Here is an 18,476-nt window from a genome sequence, read left to right on the forward strand (position 1 = left end):
CTGACGGAGTTAGAAACGGAGCATGGTGATTTGCCTTATCACACAGAGGTGCGATGGCTAAGCCAGGGAAAGGTGCTTCAAAGATGTTTCGAGCTTCGTGAGGAGATTTGTCTGTTCTTGGACAGCAAAGGGAAAGACACAACACAACTCCGAGACGAAATGTTTCTGTGTGAAATGGCTTTTCTGTGTGACATTACGAGTCATCTGAATGCAATGAACTTGCAGCTGCAGGGTCGGGATCGTGTCATCTCTGATATGTACAGTACAGTGAAGGCATTTAAAACCAAACTGACTCTGTGGGAGACGCAGATGCGGAAAGAAAATTTGAGCCACTTTCCCAGCTGCCAGACCATGAAAGAGAAGCTCTCTACCAGTGCGTTCCCGAGCGCACAGTTGGCTGATAAAATAGGTATGCTTGCCGCTGACTTTCGACGCCGATTTGCTGACTTTGAAGCACAAAAAGCAGGTTGGAACTGCTCGGTAACCCATTTGCTGTTGACGTGGAAAGCTCACCACCAAACCTCCAAATGGAGTTGATTGACCTCCAATGCAATGATGCACTGAGGGCAAAATATGCGGCAGTGGGTGCTGCGGAGTTCGCCCGTTTCCTCCCCGACACAATGCCCCAGCTGCGCATCCAGGCTGCTCAAACGTTGTCTATGTTTGGCAGCACATACCTGTGTGAACAACTGTTTTCTTTGATGAACTTGAACAAAACATCACACAGAAGTCGACTTACTGCTGAACACCTCCACTCAATTCTGAGGATTTCCTCAGCTCAGAGCCTTACCCCGAACATTGATGAACTTGTGGAAAAGATGGGACACCACCAAGTATCACCCTCAACCTCAAACAAGTGAACATTACTGTGCAATCACATATTTAGAGTTTTTACTCAGTTCAAGTTTAAAAGTTAAAGTTTAATATTTGTTTTCACTGCATGTTACTTCTCCTTAAACAAAGTGTTGTTTTTGATTAATAGATTTTTGCACTTTATTTTATTGTATTTCAATCCAATTATATTTTAAAAATATTTCAGTTGAGTGGATGATAGAAAATTGCTATTATTGTTTTTTTCTTTGAAGTAAATTTAGCCCACTTTTGCTAAAATAGAAAATATAGGCTACTGATGGTGCCTTGAATACCGGTTTCTTTCATTTAATGTTCATGTTATGGGGATTTTTATATAAAGGAAATTTGTCTTTTGTGTCTGTTGAAAATTAAAGATTACTGACAGAGCCATAAGAAAATATTGCTTTATTTATCTGATCATATTGGAATATATTTGTTAGGTTTTCAGTAGGTTCAATTAGGTTCACTAGACTATATGCGTCATTTAAAATTTTTTCAATGAACATTCGAACAGTCCGGCCCTCGGCTTGTAGCTAAATTTTTTATTTGGCCCTCCGTCCATTTGACTTTGACACCCCTGTTCTAGACGATTCTGTGCTTCCAACTTTGTGGCAACAGTTTGGAGGAAGTCCTTCTCTGTTTCAGCATGACAATGCCCTCGTCCACAAACCGAGGTCCATACTTAGATGGTTTGTTGAAATCAGTGTGGAAGAACTTGACTGATCTGCACAAAGATTTTGGAATGAGATATTCGACGAGCTTGTGTCCACATATTTTTGGTCATGTAATGTAACTGCCTTAATGTTGCTGTACCCCAGGAAGAGTAGCTGCTGCCTTGGCAACCTTAATGCATGTAAATACATTGTAAGAGGCTGGTGTGCAGAGATGGTTGAGTTTAGATCAGGGGTGTCCAACTCCGCATTCGGGCTTCAACGAGGTCGAGTCCCTGCCTATCTTCTGAAAACACCTGAAACAGTACCTCTTCAAAGAGCATCTTAAATGATACCCCACCCCCCACCCTCCAAAAAACATATAATTCTGAACCAACACAATGTCACTGACTGTTTAGCTTTAATTTCTGTGATTTAGAGAGATGGATACAGTCAGAAATGGTATAAATGTATCTCCAGTCTAGACACTTTCCATTTGGTCTTTTTTAATATCTTGTTTTAGCTCAAACCACCTGTGGGCCAGATTGATCCCCCTCGCGTATGTCTGACACGCCTCGCTGAGAGGCGGCAGGGGTGACACCCCTCGAAAGAGGTGGCAGGGGTGACTTTTTAAATTTCAGTGACACTAACTGTGCGTGTGTTTGCGTGTGTGTAGTCTAGACTTCACACACACCAGAGAAAATCCTAAATGGGAGCCCTTAGTCCAGATTTAAGACAAGTAGAGCATACCAAGAGGTATTCAATCAGGGCCCTTACCCCTACCCATCAGCCCTGGTATCTATTGTTGCAGGGCAGGTGAGATGAATGTATCTGCAATAGAATGTACTTGTCGTGATACTATTTCACAACCAATAGATGGCGGTGTAGGATCATTGTCATGGGCTTTTTTGAGCCGACAAGGAGGACAGTTTGCTGAAGTCTGTGTATCTGCTGTATGGCACTGTCTTCCAGTGGTGCCTCCATGGGCCCGTCTACAGGAAGATGAATTACTAAAATGATAACAGTGCCTGAGAGATACTCAGGTGGGGCAGAGATCATTTAGAGAGGAAAGGTCAGTGCCAGTCTTCTGAGGAGGCTAAAGTGTCTCCTATTTAACCCCCAACGATACACACGGAGTGTGATTATACAGTGAACATATGATTCTGAAGAGTATGAAATAAAAGGAGTATTGGCTGATTGTTCATCTCAGACCGAAAAACACTCTGACATTTTGTGCATTTTTTTTAAATCACAACTTCGAGAGCACAACATCTTGAGATTTTTAAAGCTCTTGGTCTCAGGTGCCCCCAAGACTACCTCTATCCTTAACACCCCCCATTACTACCTACACGCATCCTCAACTGTCTTTGTCCCACACCAGCTCTGTCACCTGAGGTAGAGCCTGTTGTCTCTGGGCTGACTGACGTTCCCTCACTTTCCCTCACACAACGTACTGTACTTATTAGTGTGCCTTGCTTCAGCAAGACCATTCTAGCATTTCCACTTACTTCGTACTAATTGTGCCTTGCTAAGTGTGGTCCAGGTAAGTGTGGCCTTGCTATATATCTTGTTGGAATGACTTAGTATCTCATTTTGATTATTTTTTTTTTTACTAAGTCGTTCCAACGAGATCGTAAGTCGTTCAGACGAGATAATTCCAAGAGTTCAATTCTTTTTTTGGGGGTGGGGTGGATTTCAGGGCTTCTGTAGTAGACACAAATCTGCAGAGGAAGAGGATGGAGTGTGTCTTGTGTCTGGTGAAAAAGAGTAAGGGATGGTCTGCATTGAAGTAGTACCTCTTTTTAGGATAACGTGATCTGCCTCGCATTAACCCCACTACATGCGTCAGCTTTTGTTCGGTTCATCCCAGACAGGTTTGCCTTGTCATTGTCAAACATGTTAGTCACGTCAAGTTGAGACAGATGGTCTTGGTTGTCCTCAACTTTAAAGACATCCTCCAGTGACGTTTAAAAAAAAACTTTTACTGTTGAAAAGCGATATCCCAAATATAAATACAGTAAAGTACACACACTAAAGGGTACAAAAAATACATTTTATACCAAAATATATGTATTTTTTGGCAAACTTCAAGAAGTAGAGCATTGAAGGAGTTGGTCTGATGGGAATAATTCCTGTCATTGGCCTCCCCCTTGAGGAACAATAGACAAGCAATATAGAAGAAAAGAGGAAAGCCCTGGACCTATTGAGATGTCTTTAAAAAAAAAAGTAAATCAGGTGTTAAAATAGGTGAAAGAGGGAATTTCGGAAGGTTGACGGTGACCTTAGTGTCGGCATCCATGTTTCTCCTGTGCGTCCACTAGTTAATTTTCTCTGGTGTCAGCTCTTTTTCCAGCTTTGACATAAGGATGGAAGAGACCACTTATAATAGAACAGGTTACCTTCAGAAAGTATTCACACCCATTCACTTTTACCACATTTTGTTGTGTTACAAAGTGGGAATAAAATGGATTTAATTGTCATTGTCTGCTAAATGACTTAAATGTAAATGTAATGTCATTCATTTTTGTCAACGATCGATACAAAATACATGTTTTTGTTGTTGTTGTTATTAATTTAAAATAAAACACTAATACTATATATTAGCTATAATTTATTCAACCCCCTGAATCAATTTGTGTTAGAAACACCTTTGGCAGCGACCACAATTGTGAGTTTTTCTGGGTAAGTCTTTAACAGCTTTGCACACATTATTCTTTTACAAATTCTTTAAACTCTGTCAAGTTGGATGTTGGTCATCGCTAGCCAGCCATTTTCAAGTCTTGCCATTGATTTTCAAAACTGTAACTAAGCCACTCAGGAACATTCAATGTCATCTTGGTAAGCTCATGTTGAAATGTTGAATTTGTCTCCCAGCGTCTGTTGGAAATCAAATCACATACACATGGTTAGCAGATGTTCATGCGAGTGTAGCCAAATGCTTGTGCTTCTAGTTCCGAAAATGCAGTAATAACCAACGAGTAATCTAACTAACAATTTCACAACAACTACCATATACACACAAGTGTAAAGGGATGAAGAATATGTACATAAAGATATATGAATGACTGATGGTACAGAACGACATAGGCAAGATGCAGTAGATGGTATCGAGTACAGTATATACATATGAGATGAGTAATGTAGGGTATGTAAACCTTATATTAAGTGGCATTGTTTAAAGTGGCTATTGATACATTTTATTCATACATTTTTCCATTATTAAAGTGGCTGGAGTTGAGTCAGTGTGTTGGCAGCAGCCACTCAAGGTTAGTGATGGCTGTTTAACAGTCTGATGGCCTTGAGATAGAAGCTGTCTCTCGGTCCCAGCTTTGATGCACCTGTACTGACCTCGCCTTCTGGATGATAGCGGGGTGAACAGGCAGTGTCTCGGGTGATTGTTGTCCTTGATAATCTTTATGGCCTTCCCGTGACATCGGGTGGTGTAGGTGTCCTGGAGGGCAGGTAGTTTGCCCCTGGTGATGCATTGTGCAGACCTCACTACCTTCTGGAGAGCCTTACGGTTGTGGGCGGAGCAGTTGCCATACCAGGCGAAGATACAGCCCGACAGGCTCTCGATTGTGCATCTGTAAAAGTTCGTGAGTGCTTTTGGTGACAAGCCAAATTTCTTCAGCCTCCTGAGGTTGGCGCTGCTGCATCTTCTTCACGACGCTGTCTGTGTGGGTGGACCAATTCACTTTGTCCGTGATGTGTACGCAGAGGACCTTAAAACTTACTACCTTCTCCACTACTGTCCCGTCGATGTGGATAGGGGGGTACCCATAACATGGCCCTTGAATGTTTTGGTACACCTACTGGATAGCTCTTCTTTGTCTACACCCATTCAGCATCATTCACCTTCTTAAGCCTTAGCTCAACCCATCTCTTTAAGTATTCACGTAAGGCCAGGTGTTAAACAGAGTAAGGGCGTGTAGTCAACAACCAAAGTGTAAAAGTGATGTAGTAGCAAAAATCCACTTTATCTAGTCCAATAAATGACCCGTAATCACCCCAACTAGATTCAATGTTATCTATCTTTTTTAACATTAGGCTATAACTAGAAATGCAAATGGTTTCTACACAGATCCTATACGTAATGTTAGCTAGCGAGCCAGCTAACGTTAGCTAGCCAGCTAACAGTATGCTTTAAACTTGCAATGAAAACAACTTTACAAGCATACCCATAACATGATGTGGTCACCACCATGCTTGAAATATGAAGTGGTAGGTACTCAGTGATGTGTTGTGTTGGATTTGCTCTAAACATAATGCTTTTGTATTCAGGACAAAAAGTTACATTGTTTTTAAGTATTTGAAACAGTATGCATGTTTTAGAGTATTTTTTATCCTGTACAAGCTTCATTCTTCTCACTCTGTCAGGTGCCTTCGTAAATATTCCTCCGGTGTGTTAGAGTGCGCTCTGGGTAATTTGTGAATTCAGAGCGTTGTCTGTTTGCTAATCCAGAACACATACTGGACGCGCTGGCTGAAGAGAACGGTTGATCTTCTGATCTTACAACGGCAGTCAAGCACCCAAGCTAGCTGGCTAATTGACACATTTAACTAGTTCAACTCTATAGATGTTGTAAGGCTCTATACTTTCAGTTGTACTTGGAGGTTATCAATCTTCAGTAGTGGTTTTTATTAATGTTCTGTCTTCTATGTCAGTATAGGCTAACTGGAAGGTTCTGTACCTTTAGTAGTGGGGTCATTTGAAATGTCAATATACAGGGTTTCAGATGTTTATTCTCTATTCCAGTGCTGCTTAAAGGGATAACACTCACCTGGTTGATTTTAAATGGATGGTCAGAGGTACGAGCACTGGAGAATGTACGTGACTAAGTTGCTTTAAAGTACAGAGCATTCACAAGAACCAGTCTGGTCATTTCGTTGACATTTCCTGGTTGAACAATCTTTCATTTTTATCTGTGGACAAACAATTCAAACGTAGAACCACTCCACAGCGGGACAATTAACTCCAGCGAAAGAGGTGAAGACTACTTGATGTGTGCTTTTTACAGGCCCGTTTCACCGTTGAATGTTGATGACAAAGTATTTCCAAAATATTCCTTTGTGACTGTGCACCGGTTTCATCAGAGCAGAAGTGTCTCGTTTGGCCCCCAGGTGGACCATGGGAGAGAGGCAGATGTTATTACTGGAGTTGGATTAGCCAAGTGTGTGAAGAAAGTCCAAGGTAAACTCCGTGTTTGAGCTACTGACAGTGGTCATGGCTGACTGGTGTTCCTACAAAGAATGAGTGTACGAAATGAGAAGCATAATGGTAAAGCAAAGCCCCCCCCCCCAAAAAAAAAACTAATTTTTGAGCGGGGAGACAGCTAACTTCCTGCATTTCAAAACATTTTGTCATTAGGCTAAAAGAATGTTGTCGTTTTAAAGCTAATTTCCTGCAATTGTACATATTTTGCCATGAGCAGAGAGAAAAATGTACTTTTTATAGCTCATCTCATGCCATTCCTCACAATATGCCATGAGGATGAAAGCACATTTTGCAGTTCATGTTGTCCTTATGACATGTTCATATGCTATTTGGGGGGGGCTAACGAACATTGATTTTAAATAAATTATTGTAGGGGGCGAATTGACCTGTTCTGAATATTGGGGGGGCACATCCCACCGTGGCTATTTTTCCTATGAAATTAGGAAATACTTTATTTCAGTTGTACGGAATAATTGTCTCATAGATAAATCGCTCCGAGACTGCTCAAAAAGTAGTACAAAGTTGTCCTGATGATAATACCCACCAGAGGGCAAAACATATGAGACAAACCCTTTTTTGTATGGAGGTCTATGAGAGCGTGTCAAATTAGGGGAGGCGTATTTGATTGAATAGAAGTTTGATAATGTTTAGGCTGTTACAAATGTACTGATATAAGTGGATGCATGTGGCATTTGAGAAAAAGGACTAAAGCTGTGCCTGTTGTTCCACACGAGTATCTGCTCTCTCATTGGCTAGAATGGCCCCACCTGATCTCGCCTGCTTTCAATCAATTGAGGACGTATATTTCCATTGTCAGAGAAGTCACTTGGCTATTTTTCAGAGGTGGGACCAAGTCATTGTTTTACAAGTCACAAGTAAGTCTCAAGTCTTAGCACTCAAGTGCCAAGACAGGCAAGTCCGAGTCAAGTCTCAAGTCAAGACTGACAAGTCAAGTCTCAAGTCCTAAACTGACTTTCGAGTCCTAGACAAGTCATAATGTGCTCTTCACCAAATTTAATACCATTTCATATTTTTAATTTTAACAAGAATAATAGTTAGTATATTAAATTTACACAAATCATGAATGCTTTTAAAAATATCTACAGTATATTTATTTTCCAAATAAACTTTATCTCCATGGAAATACATGGGTAGCCATGAGAAAGACATCAATATGACAAAAACTAAATATTGTAGTGCTCTCTCTCTCTCCAGATATACTCTAGACACCTAAAATAATCCTGCCATAAAGTTACAACCATTTGCTAAAAGGTACATCAAAATAACTGCTACTGAACTTCAAGTCGGCCTACAATTTGAACACTTTCCTGAAAGTCTGTGAAAAAAATACAGATCCCAAAGATGGGAGATAAAACCTGCACTGCACCACCCCCCTCGACTATCGAGGATCGATATGGGGCGGAATCGGGCGATGTAGGCATGTACACAATCACCCAATCTTAACACACCCCTGTGTGGGGTTACAGTAGGCTAACGTATGTCAATGGTTTTAGGAACAGCAGCTACCAGTTGTAGCTCAATTTTAGGTGCCAAGATTAGGTGCATCTTTCCAAGGGCTCCGTCTGAATTCACCCGCCGACGTTCCTCTGCAGTGTTGCCAACTCCTCAGTAAGGAAAGTAGCTATTGGCTGTCCAAAAAGTCGCTAGAAGTCGCTAAATGATGCCATCGCCTAATTTGCATAATTGGCCATGTGCATGTAATTGTGATGGATGCTGTAGGAGAGAGGAGTAAAGTCATGGGAGAGACAAAAAGTGAGTAAAAAAACACCCTAAATATGTTTAGAACAACAAATGAACTTTCTTATGTCAATTATTGTTTTTTTAATTGTCACAATTCCAGCCCTCCTTGATTGGGGGCTTGAGACCAGCAAAAGTGACCCAAAACAGAGTTTTTGGCAGTTACTTATTTTTTTATTATTTGTATTAAAACATTTTTAGTTTAGTTTTCTTAATTTGGTTTTGGTTTTTACCCTTATGGTCCACTTAGGAGCCTACCACATGTCACAGTAAAACATGAACATTTTTAACCATAACATTTTTTTGTATACAATCTAAATGGACCAAAAAGAGACAATAGAAAAACTGTCAGTGGCAATGTGAGAAAATGATGATAACCTAGTCTGGCCCTGATTCAGGTTAATTGTTTTTTTTAATGTAAACCAGGGCGGGATCTGCCAGCGGCGGCTTCCCACATGCACGATTAATTTGCAGTCTGAACGAGGAGGGGTGAACATCTCCTGGCTCTGACTGCAGCTGGGAGGGACTGCTGCTCGAGGACTGGGCTGCCTGTGAGTGCTTTGGGACACGGGTGGGGCCCACGGCAGCACCCGCTTCTCGTTGAGAAGAGTAAGAACGATACGTGCTTTCGCGTCAGTCTCCAATAACACCAGAAAAAGTCGCTAGATTTGTCGCTAGTCTCTTTTTTAAAAATGTGTCGCTAGAGGGGTCTGAATACTCGCTAAATATAGCGACTGTAGTCCTCTGCACTGCCATGCACATGGTTTTCTCTGCTGGCACAATTTGATTGGCTGCTGTCCGATTCAAACTGTAATCTGTTAAATGAAGAGTTTTTTAAATAGCATTATTTTTCATATTTGGGCTTGGGGAGGGTATCAAGTCCGTTCAAGTCAAAAGGCCCAAATCCAAGTTAAGTCACGAGTCATTGGTGTTAAAGTCAAAGTTGAGTTGCAAGTCTTTTTGATTTTGTCAACTCGAGTCCAAGGCATGCGACTCCAGTCCACACATCTGTTATTTTGTCAATATTACAGATCTTTGACGTCGTTTTTTCATCTAGTAGAATTCACCACACACACGAGTGAGGAAGAAAATAGTTTTTCACACCCATATGTGTGTGTTCGACAACAGCTGATAATCCGAATAATGTACGAATAACGGGGAACAAGCGAGATTTGGGCATTCGATGGGCCCGTTCTTCTGCCCTAGCGTTGAAGACGCAAACCAAGTATTACTACGCCTGGATAAGTATTTGTTTCAGTTTACCACATATGTTGTAGCAATCTGTCAATCGATGATATATTGCGCATTCAATTGGCACGTTCCTCTGCCCAGGCGTTGGTGACTCACGCCAGATCTCGCATCGCCTGAATATGTATTTTACGTATCCGTTTATCACATATTTTATAGCAATCTTGTCAGTCGATGATGTGGCATGCAACCATTGGTTTATGCACGCAATGTCTGAGCAGAGGAAAGTGACTAATTACGCCTTCTCAAAAGGATGAGTAGTATGTTGATATTAGTTGCTTACTGTATAATTTTTTGCTCAATAGTACCCTCCATGTGCACAAAAAGTGTATTTCTCTCAAATTTTGAGCACAAATTTGTTTACATCCCTGTTAGTGAGCATTTTCTCCTTTGCCAAGATAATTCATCCACCTGACAGGTGTGGCATATCAAGAAGCTGATTAAACAGCATGATCATTACACACAGGTGCACCTTGTGCTTGGAACAATAAGGTCACTCTAAAATGTCAATGTTGTGAACAGTGTCCCATGATGGATGTTGGGTTATGGTATGGGCAGGCATAAGCTATGGACAAGGAACACAATTGCATTTTATAGATGTCAATTGAATGCACAGAGATACATTGCCGAGATCCTGAGGCCCATTGTTGTGCCATTCATCCACCGCCATCAACTCAGGTCCCATCTGTACACAATTCCTGGAAGCTCATCTGTACACAATTCCTGGAAGCTGAACATGTCCCAGTTCTTCCATGGCCTGCATGCTCACCAACCAGTGAGCATGTTTGGGATGCTCTGGATTGACATGTACGACAGCGTGTTCCAGTTCTTGCCAGTATCCAGCAACTTTGCAAACAGCCATTGAAGAGTGGGACAACATTCCACAGACCAGAATCAACTGCCTGATCAACTCCATGCGAAGGCGATGTCGCGCTGGAGCTGAAATACCCAAAGCTGAAAAGGGCGAGGCGCTTGCCTTGGAATTCAGGTCTGAAATGTGGATAATTCTGCCTGCTTTTTAGGTGGGCTATAAAGTACAAGAGCAGAGTGTGTGATGTCAAATGTTTAATAAAACACATGGCTTTACTTTAAAGTGGCAATCAGCAATTGAAACCAACAACACATGGTTTCCCAGCCTGTTTCGGTAAAAATGTAACCACTCAAAATCATATACAGGAGCTACGTATGCAAAGACTGACCATCTATGGTATCGAAATTATAGTTTTAACCATGGCATGAGGCTATACAGTCAGTGTTTGTTTAAATTTACAATGTTTATAAACATTGGAGAAAAACAAGCTTATATTTTGGGTTCTCATGGAGTGTGACAGTTGAACTAAGCTCATGAGGCATTTATAAGTTATATTCTTCAAGAATCAATGCGTACATATCATTAACTCACAGGTGTATTTGTCAACTGTAAATGCCCCTTTAAAGGGTGCTGTGAGTGTCACCATTTAGGTCAGGGCCAGGGGTTTTCCCTGACATCCTCACCTGGTAAGGAACAACTCTGGGTCATAGTTAAAAGTCTATTATAACTAGGAACCCGTTTTTTTCTTTCTGGGTCAGGGCCCGTTTTCACAAGGTGTCTCAGAGTAGGAGTGCGGATCTAGGCTCAGGTTCTCCCGGTCCTCTGAAGCTAAGCAGGGTTGGTCCTGGTCGGTCCCTGGATGGGAGACCAGATGCTGCTGGAAGGGGTGTTGGAGGGCCAGTAGGAGGCACTCTTTCCTCTGGTAATATTTTTTATAATGCCCCAGTTCAGTGATTGGGAACATTTCCATGTGTGGGGTGCCACCTTTCGGATGAGACGTTAAACAGGTGTCCTGTCTCTCTCTGTGGTCACTAAAAATAAAGATCCCATGGCATTTGTCGTAAGAGTAAGGGTGTTAACCCCGGTGTCCTGGCTAAATTCCCAATCTGGCCCTCATACCATCATGGCCACATAATCATCCCCAGCTTCTCCTAATTAATCTCCACTCCCCTGTAACTATTCCCCAGGTCATTGGTAAATGAGAAAGTGTTCTCAGTTAACTTACCTGGTCAAATAAAACCCATATAACCCATTAATGATATAAAATACAAAACTGTTCCAAGATCAGCTATCCTAAGACGCTTTGTGAATACAGGGTCTGGTCTCAATCAGGACACATTCCTGCTCCTCCTCCTTGTCATCATCAATACTCATTGCTTAAACCTCAGGTCACCTACTCCATAAACTTTGAGCCATTTGTCAGAGAACGACTAAGAAAGTGTGATAAAATACCTAAACCCTTTATCAGGGTGTCAGGAAAAACTCAACGCACTTCAGAAATGTCTCTTCTATTACACACCGACTTTGCCCCTGTCAAGTGGATAACACAGTGTGTGTGTGTGTGTGTGTGTGTGTGTGAGTGAGAGAAAGTACGGTACCCCGGAAGGGTCACACACAGCAGGACCGGTATGCACCATTGTTTCATAAAGGATTAGCCCTGGACCTCAGTCACTGTCTGGACTTTGGACCCCACAGCAGACAGTCCATCAGCCAGCCAGACATACACTCCCAGTTGTGCCTGGCACAGGACAGGACAGTATCAAGGAGTGTAAAGAGACAATACATTCCTTGGACAGTGTGATGATATACAGGGAGTCATTGAAGACATAGCTACACTAGCTTTTTAAGGAACAAAAATTCCATTCAAAGTACATCTCTTTTCTTTCCTCCGTTACCTCGTTCACAGTTATCCTCATTTCACCCTTTTATCTCCCTCAAGGGTATTTCTTTTCTTTTTTTTGTAATGTGTCTGAGGTCGGAATTCAGACTGCTTAAAAAGAAATCAACATGTCCTCTTTAATTTTACAGTTACAATCATCATTTTTTCCCCCAGTGTCTTGAAACCATAAAAATAAATATACATATGTTACAAAACAACTCCAGTGTCTTTGATCATACAAAAAAAAAGACATTTTGTACAGTGCCGATCACATGATAGGAAGTGCTGTAAAGGTATTACTTACTTATGTAGTGGTTAGCTTGACATTAGAGACTCCATACCATATATGTACTGCAGTGGTTCTTTACCTACTTTGGTAAGCAGAATAATGGGTGTGTGCAGCTGACCTGTGTTCAAATGTTTTCTTTAAATACTAAAAAACATTTTTTTTGGGGGGGAGGGGCATTGGGATGGGTATGGTTTGCACAGTGATAAGGCACAGGTTTGCTAGTCTGAGCCACAGAAGAACATGTCCTATAACAGAGTGTGATTTCTCCACAATCAGGAAGGGATTCTAGAATTGTTGTTTTTACAAAAGCATTTTCTTTTCAATTTACAAACATGTATTTTTGTCTCTCATCCATGATGACACAGTTCAAATACAAAATATAGATTTTTTGTTGTTGAAATATCTACATATTAATTACACTCTAAACACACTGGGTGAAAGGCTATATTCCTCTTTCCATGAGTAGCTTGGAGGAACAGGGCACATGGTACGTCTCTGAGTTTCTCCTGAACTTCCTGTAGGCCTCTATGGGACTTGTAGTCTTAGAAGTCTTTCTCTGGACTACAACTGACTGTACCAGCACACAGTGGTCATATATCCATATCTGTATCAGCCCTGAGGCTCTCGAGTCTCTGTCCAACCAATGCGAGCCACTCATTCTGGGGGATGGACTCTTTCTTCACCTCCTCTTTAGTGGTTTGGCACAGGAGGTTCCATTAGTCCTGTAGGTAGGACCTCCTCCTTTACTTGGTTTAGTCTGACACATACATTCCCTTGTCTTTAGTTCAGTTCGGCAGGTGTGGCTCTGAAGGAATACTGCTCTCCTTAGGAGATGAAGGTGAGAGGTCAAGGGTGAGAGGTCACTTCTCCATTGCACATAGGCATGAAGCCTTCTCTCTTTTTCTTTATGCCTATCCTTTTCCCACCTCTCTTTTCTCCTCTTTTCCTTTTCATTGTCCTTTCTTGTCTTCTTCCTTTACTCTCCTCTACTCCAGAGAGAGGTCATCTTTTCTCCTCTCATAAGGGCAGAGAGACTCTGTTTTCCTGCTGGGTCAGATTGAAGTTTCATTACTGCCGCTGTTCCGGGGAGAGAGAGAAAGGGATGGAGGGAAGGATAGAGGGAGGGGAGGGAGGGAAGGATAGAGGGAGGGGAGGGAGGGAAGGATAGAGGGAGGGGGAGGGAGGGAAGGATAGAGGGAGGGGAGGGAGGGAAGGATAGAGGGAGGGGAGGGAGGGAAGGATAGAGGGAGGGGAGGGAGGGAAGGATAGAGGGAGGGGAGGGAGGGAAGGATAGAGGGAGGGGAGGGAGGGAAGGATAGAGGGAGGGGAGGGAGGGAAGGATAGAGGGAGGGGAGGGAAGGATAGAGGGAGGGGAGGGAGGGAGGGAAGGATAGAGGGAGGGGAGGGAGGGAGGGAAGGATAGAGGGAGGGGAGGGAGGGAGGGAAGGATAGAGGGAGGGGAGGGAGGGAAGGATAGAGGGAGGGGAGGGAGGGAAGGATAGAGGGAGGGGAGGGAGGGAGGGAAGGATAGAGGGAGGAGAGGGAGGGAAGGATAGAGGGAGGGGAGGGAGGGAAGGATAGAGGGAGGGGGGAAGGATAGAGGGAGGGGGAAGGATAGAGGGAGGGGAGGGAGGGAAGGATAGAGGGAGGGGAGGGAGGGAAGGATAGAGGGAGGGGAGGGAGGGAAGGATAGAGGGAGGGGAGGGAGGGAAGGATAGAGGGAGGGGAGGATAGAGGGAGGAGAGGGAGGGGAGGATAGAGGGAGGGGAGGATAGAGGGAGGGGAGGGAGGGAAGGATAGATCGAGGGAGGGAAGGATAGAGGGAGGGGAGGGAGGGAAGGATAGAGGGAGGGGAGGGAGGGAAGGATAGAGGGAGGGGAGGGGAGGGGAGGGGAGGGGAGGGAGGGAGGGAGGGAAGGATAGAGGGAGGAGAGGGAGGGAAGGATAGAGGGAGGGGAGGATAGAGGGAGGGGAGGGAGGGAAGGATAGAGGGATGAGAGGGAGGGGAGGATAGAGGGAGGAGAGGGAGGGGAGGATAGAGGGAGGAGAGGGAGGGGAGGATAGAGGGAGGAGAGGGAGGGGAGGATAGAGGGAGGAGAGGGAGGGGAGGATAGAGGGAGGGAGGGGAGGGAAGGATAGAGGGAGGGGAGGGAGGGAAGGATAGAGGGAGGGGAGGGAGGGAAGGATAGAGGGAGGGGAGGGGAGGGAAGGATAGAGGGAGGGGAGGGGAGGGGAGGATAGAGGGAGGGGAGGGAGGGAAGGATAGAGGGAGGAGAGGGAGGGAAGGGTAGAGGGAGGGGAGGATAGAGGGAGGGGAGGGAGGGGAGGATAGAGGGGAGGGGAGGGAGGGAAGGATAGAGGGAGGGGAGGGAGGGGAGGGGAGGGAGGGAAGGATAGAGGGAGGGAAGGATAGAGGGAGGGGAGGGAGGGAAGGATAGAGGGAGGGGAGGGAGGGATAGAGGGAGGGGAGGGAGGGAAGGATAGAGGGAGGGGAGGGAGGGAAGGATAGAGGGAGGGAGGGAAGGATAGAGGGAGGGGAGGATAGAGGGGGGGGAGGATAGAGGGAGGGGAGGATAGAGGGAGGGGAGGATAGAGGGAGTGGAGGGAGGGAGGGAAGGATAGAGGGAGGGAAGGATAGAGGGAGGGAAGGATAGAGGGGGGGAAGGATAGAGGGAGGGAAGGATAGAGGGAGGGAAGGATAGAGGGAGGGGAGGGAGGGAGGGGAGGGAGGGAAGGATAGAGGGAGGGAAGGATAGAGGGAGGGAAGGAGAGAGGGAGGGAAGGATAGAGGGAGGGAAGGATAGAGGGAGGGGAGGGAGGGGAGGATAGAGGGAGGGGAGGGAGGGGAGGATAGAGGGAGGGGAGGGAGGGAAGGATAGAGGAGGGGAGGGAGGGGAGGGGAGGGAGGGAAGGATAGAGGGAGGGAAGGATAGAGGGAGGGGAGGGAGGGAGGGAAGGATAGAGGGAGGGAAGGATAGAGGGAGGAGGGAGGGAAGGATAGAGGGAGGGGAGGGAGGGAAGGATAGAGGGAGGGGAGGGAGGGAAGGATAGAGGGAGGGGAGGGAGGGAAGGATAGAGGGAGGGGAGGGAGGGAAGGATAGAGGGAGGGAGGGGGAGGGAGGGAGGGAAGGATAGAGGGAGGGAGGGATAGAGGGAGGGGAGGATAGAGGGAGGGGAGGATAGAGGGAGGGGAGGATAGAGGGAGGGGAGGATAGAGGGAGTGGAGGGAGGGAGGGAAGGATAGAGGGAGGGAAGGATAGAGGGAGGGGAGGGAGGGAGGGAAGGATAGAGGGAGGGAAGGATAGAGGGAGGGGAGGGAGGGGAGGATAGAGGGAGGGAAGGATAGAGGGAGGGGAGGGAGGGAAGGATAGAGGGAGGGGAGGGAGGGAAGGATAGAGGGAGGGGAGGATAGAGGGAAGGATAGAGGGAGGGGAGGATAGAGGGAGGGAAGGATAGAGGGAGGGGAGGGAGGGAAGGATAGAGGGAGGGAGGGAGGGAAGGATAGAGGGAGGGAGGATAGAGGGAGGGGAGGGAGGGAGGATAGAGGGAGGAGGGAGGGGAGGATAGAGGGAGGGGAGGGAGGGAGGATAGAGGAAGGGGAGGGAGGGAGGATAGAGGGAGGGGATGGAGGGAGGATAGAGGGAGGGGAGGATAGAGGGAGGGGAGGGAGGGAAGGATAGAGGGAGGGAAGGATAGAGGGAGGGGAGGGAAGGATAGAGGGAGGGGAGGGAGGGAAGGATAGAGGGAGGGGAGGGAAGGATAGAGGGAGGGAATGATAGAGGGAGGGGAGGGAGGGAAGGATAGAGGGGGGAGGGAGGGAAGGATAGAGGGAGGGGAGGGAGGGAAGGATAGAGGGAGGAGAGGGAGGGAAGGATAGAGGGAGGAGAGGGAAGGATAGAGGGAGGGGAGGGAAGGATAGAGGGAGTGGAGGGAAGGATAGAGGGAGGGGAGGGAAGGATAGAGGAGGGAAGGATGGAGGGCGGGGAGGGAAGGATGGAGGGCGGGGAGGGAAGGATGGAGGGCGGGGAGAGAAGGATAGAGGGAGGGGAGGGAGGGAAGGATAGAGGGAGGGAGGGAAGGATAGAGGGAGGGAATGATAGAGGGAGGGGAGGGAGGGAAGGATAGAGGGAGGGGAGGGAGGGAAGGATAGAGGGAGGGGGAGGGAGGGAAGGATAGAGGGAGGAGAGGGAGGGAAGGATAGAGGGAGGAGAGGGAAGGATAGAGGGAGGGGAGGGAAGGATAGAGGGAGTGGAGGGAAGGATAGAGGGAGGGGAGGGAAGGATAGAGGGAGGGAAGGATGGAGGGCGGGGAGGGAAGGATGGAGGGCGGGGAGGGAAGGATGGAGGGCGGGGAGAGAAGGATAGAGGGAGGGATAGAGGGAGGGGAGGGAAGGATAGAGGGAGGGGAGGGAAGGATAGAGGGAGGGGAGGGAAGGATAGAGGGAGGGGAGGGAAGGATGGAGGGAGGGGAGGGAAGGATAGAGGGAGGGATAGAGGGAGGGGAGGGAAGGATAGAGGGAGGGGAGGGAAGGATAGAGGGAGGGATAGAGGGAGGGGAGGGAAGGATAGAGGGCGGGGAGAGAAGGATAGAGGGAGGGATAGAGGGAGGGGAGGGAAGGATAGAGGGAGGGGAGGGAAGGATAGAGGGAGGGGAGGGAAGGATAGAGGGAGGGGGGGAAGGATAGAGGGAGGGGAGGGAAGGATGGAGGGAGGGGAGGGAAGGATAGAGGGAGGGGAGGGAAGGATGGAGGGAGGGGAGGGAAGGATAGAGGGAGGGGAGGGAAGGATGGAGGGAGGGGAGGGAAGGATAGAGGGAGGGAAGGATGGAGGGCGGGGAGGGAAGGATGGAGGGAGGGGAGGGAAGGATGGAGGGAGGGGAGGGAAGGATGGAGGGAGGGGAGGGAAGGATAGAGGGAGGGAGGGAAAGATAGAGGGAGGGAAGGAAGGGGAGACATGCTGGGTTAGATGTGTGCAGGTAGGGATGCAGACTAACACCACTAGACAGTGTACAACCACGTGCAGCATTCATATGTGGGATGGGAACTTTCATTCATACGGTACATATAGACAACAGCGAAATATGTCCTCATGTAAAAACTTCTCCTAATACATGCAGGTCAGCAGATACATGTCATTAAAGTGTCGATAATGAAATACCATTCAGAAGCAGTCTGACATAAAAAACTAATCTTCATCCTTCACTATTTAGGCAAAAAGGAATCATTCATCACTTTACGCTGAGTGACACTACATTGTCTGTTCCATTGAAAAACACCACACACAAGAATTACACTATGGCATCATCATCACGCGACTACCCACTCACTCCGAGTCTGATTCGTGGCCTCCGTTGGTCGTCATCGCCTTCATGCTCATAGCCACGCCCCCATTCTGTGGTAATTGTGGCCGTGGGGCAAGCGGCGGCTTGATGATTGCGCTGTTGCCCACAGATACAGGGTGCACCCCGTCGTTGGAGGCCACGGAGGGGGTCTTGGATGGAGGGTTGTAGTCACTCAGCTTCTCTCGCAGTCGGTTCTTCATGTTCTTGTCGGTCAAGGGAGGAGGGTACGTGATCTTGTTCTTCAGGATGCCTGAGATGGGAAAAACACAGAACCGTTTGACATTTGTTTTAGGTGTAATAACAAAGCTTTCACAAATCCATAAAGACTCAGTTACAGGGCCAATGTAGTGTATGCTTGGATGAATGAGTGAATGAACAAACAAACGAGTGAGTGAATGAACAAACACACAAACCAACCCACCAACAAAAAAATA

General features: G+C 46.3%; 1 protein-coding gene across 4 annotated transcripts in view; it reads right to left on the reverse strand.

Annotated features, from left to right (window-relative positions):
• Positions 1–12,530: 12,530 nt before the first annotated feature.
• Positions 12,531–18,476, reverse strand: part of celsr1a (cadherin EGF LAG seven-pass G-type receptor 1a) — a 127,743-nt gene continuing 121,797 nt past the window's right edge. For 3 of the 4 annotated variants that reach the window (XM_052491747.1, XM_052491745.1, XM_052491744.1), the window contains 2 exons: positions 18,028–18,292; positions 12,531–13,746 (listed from right to left, as the gene is read on the reverse strand). In XM_052491747.1, coding sequence (XP_052347707.1) covers positions 13,689–13,746; positions 18,028–18,292 — 323 coding nt within the window. In that variant the 3' untranslated portion in view covers positions 12,531–13,688. Of the gene's footprint in view, positions 13,780–18,027; positions 18,293–18,476 lie in introns of all 4 variants that reach the window. The other variant, XM_052491746.1, reaches the window with a different exon arrangement.

Source organism: Oncorhynchus keta, chromosome 33, assembly GCF_023373465.1.
Source record: "Oncorhynchus keta strain PuntledgeMale-10-30-2019 chromosome 33, Oket_V2, whole genome shotgun sequence".
NCBI lineage: Eukaryota > Metazoa > Chordata > Actinopteri > Salmoniformes > Salmonidae > Oncorhynchus > Oncorhynchus keta.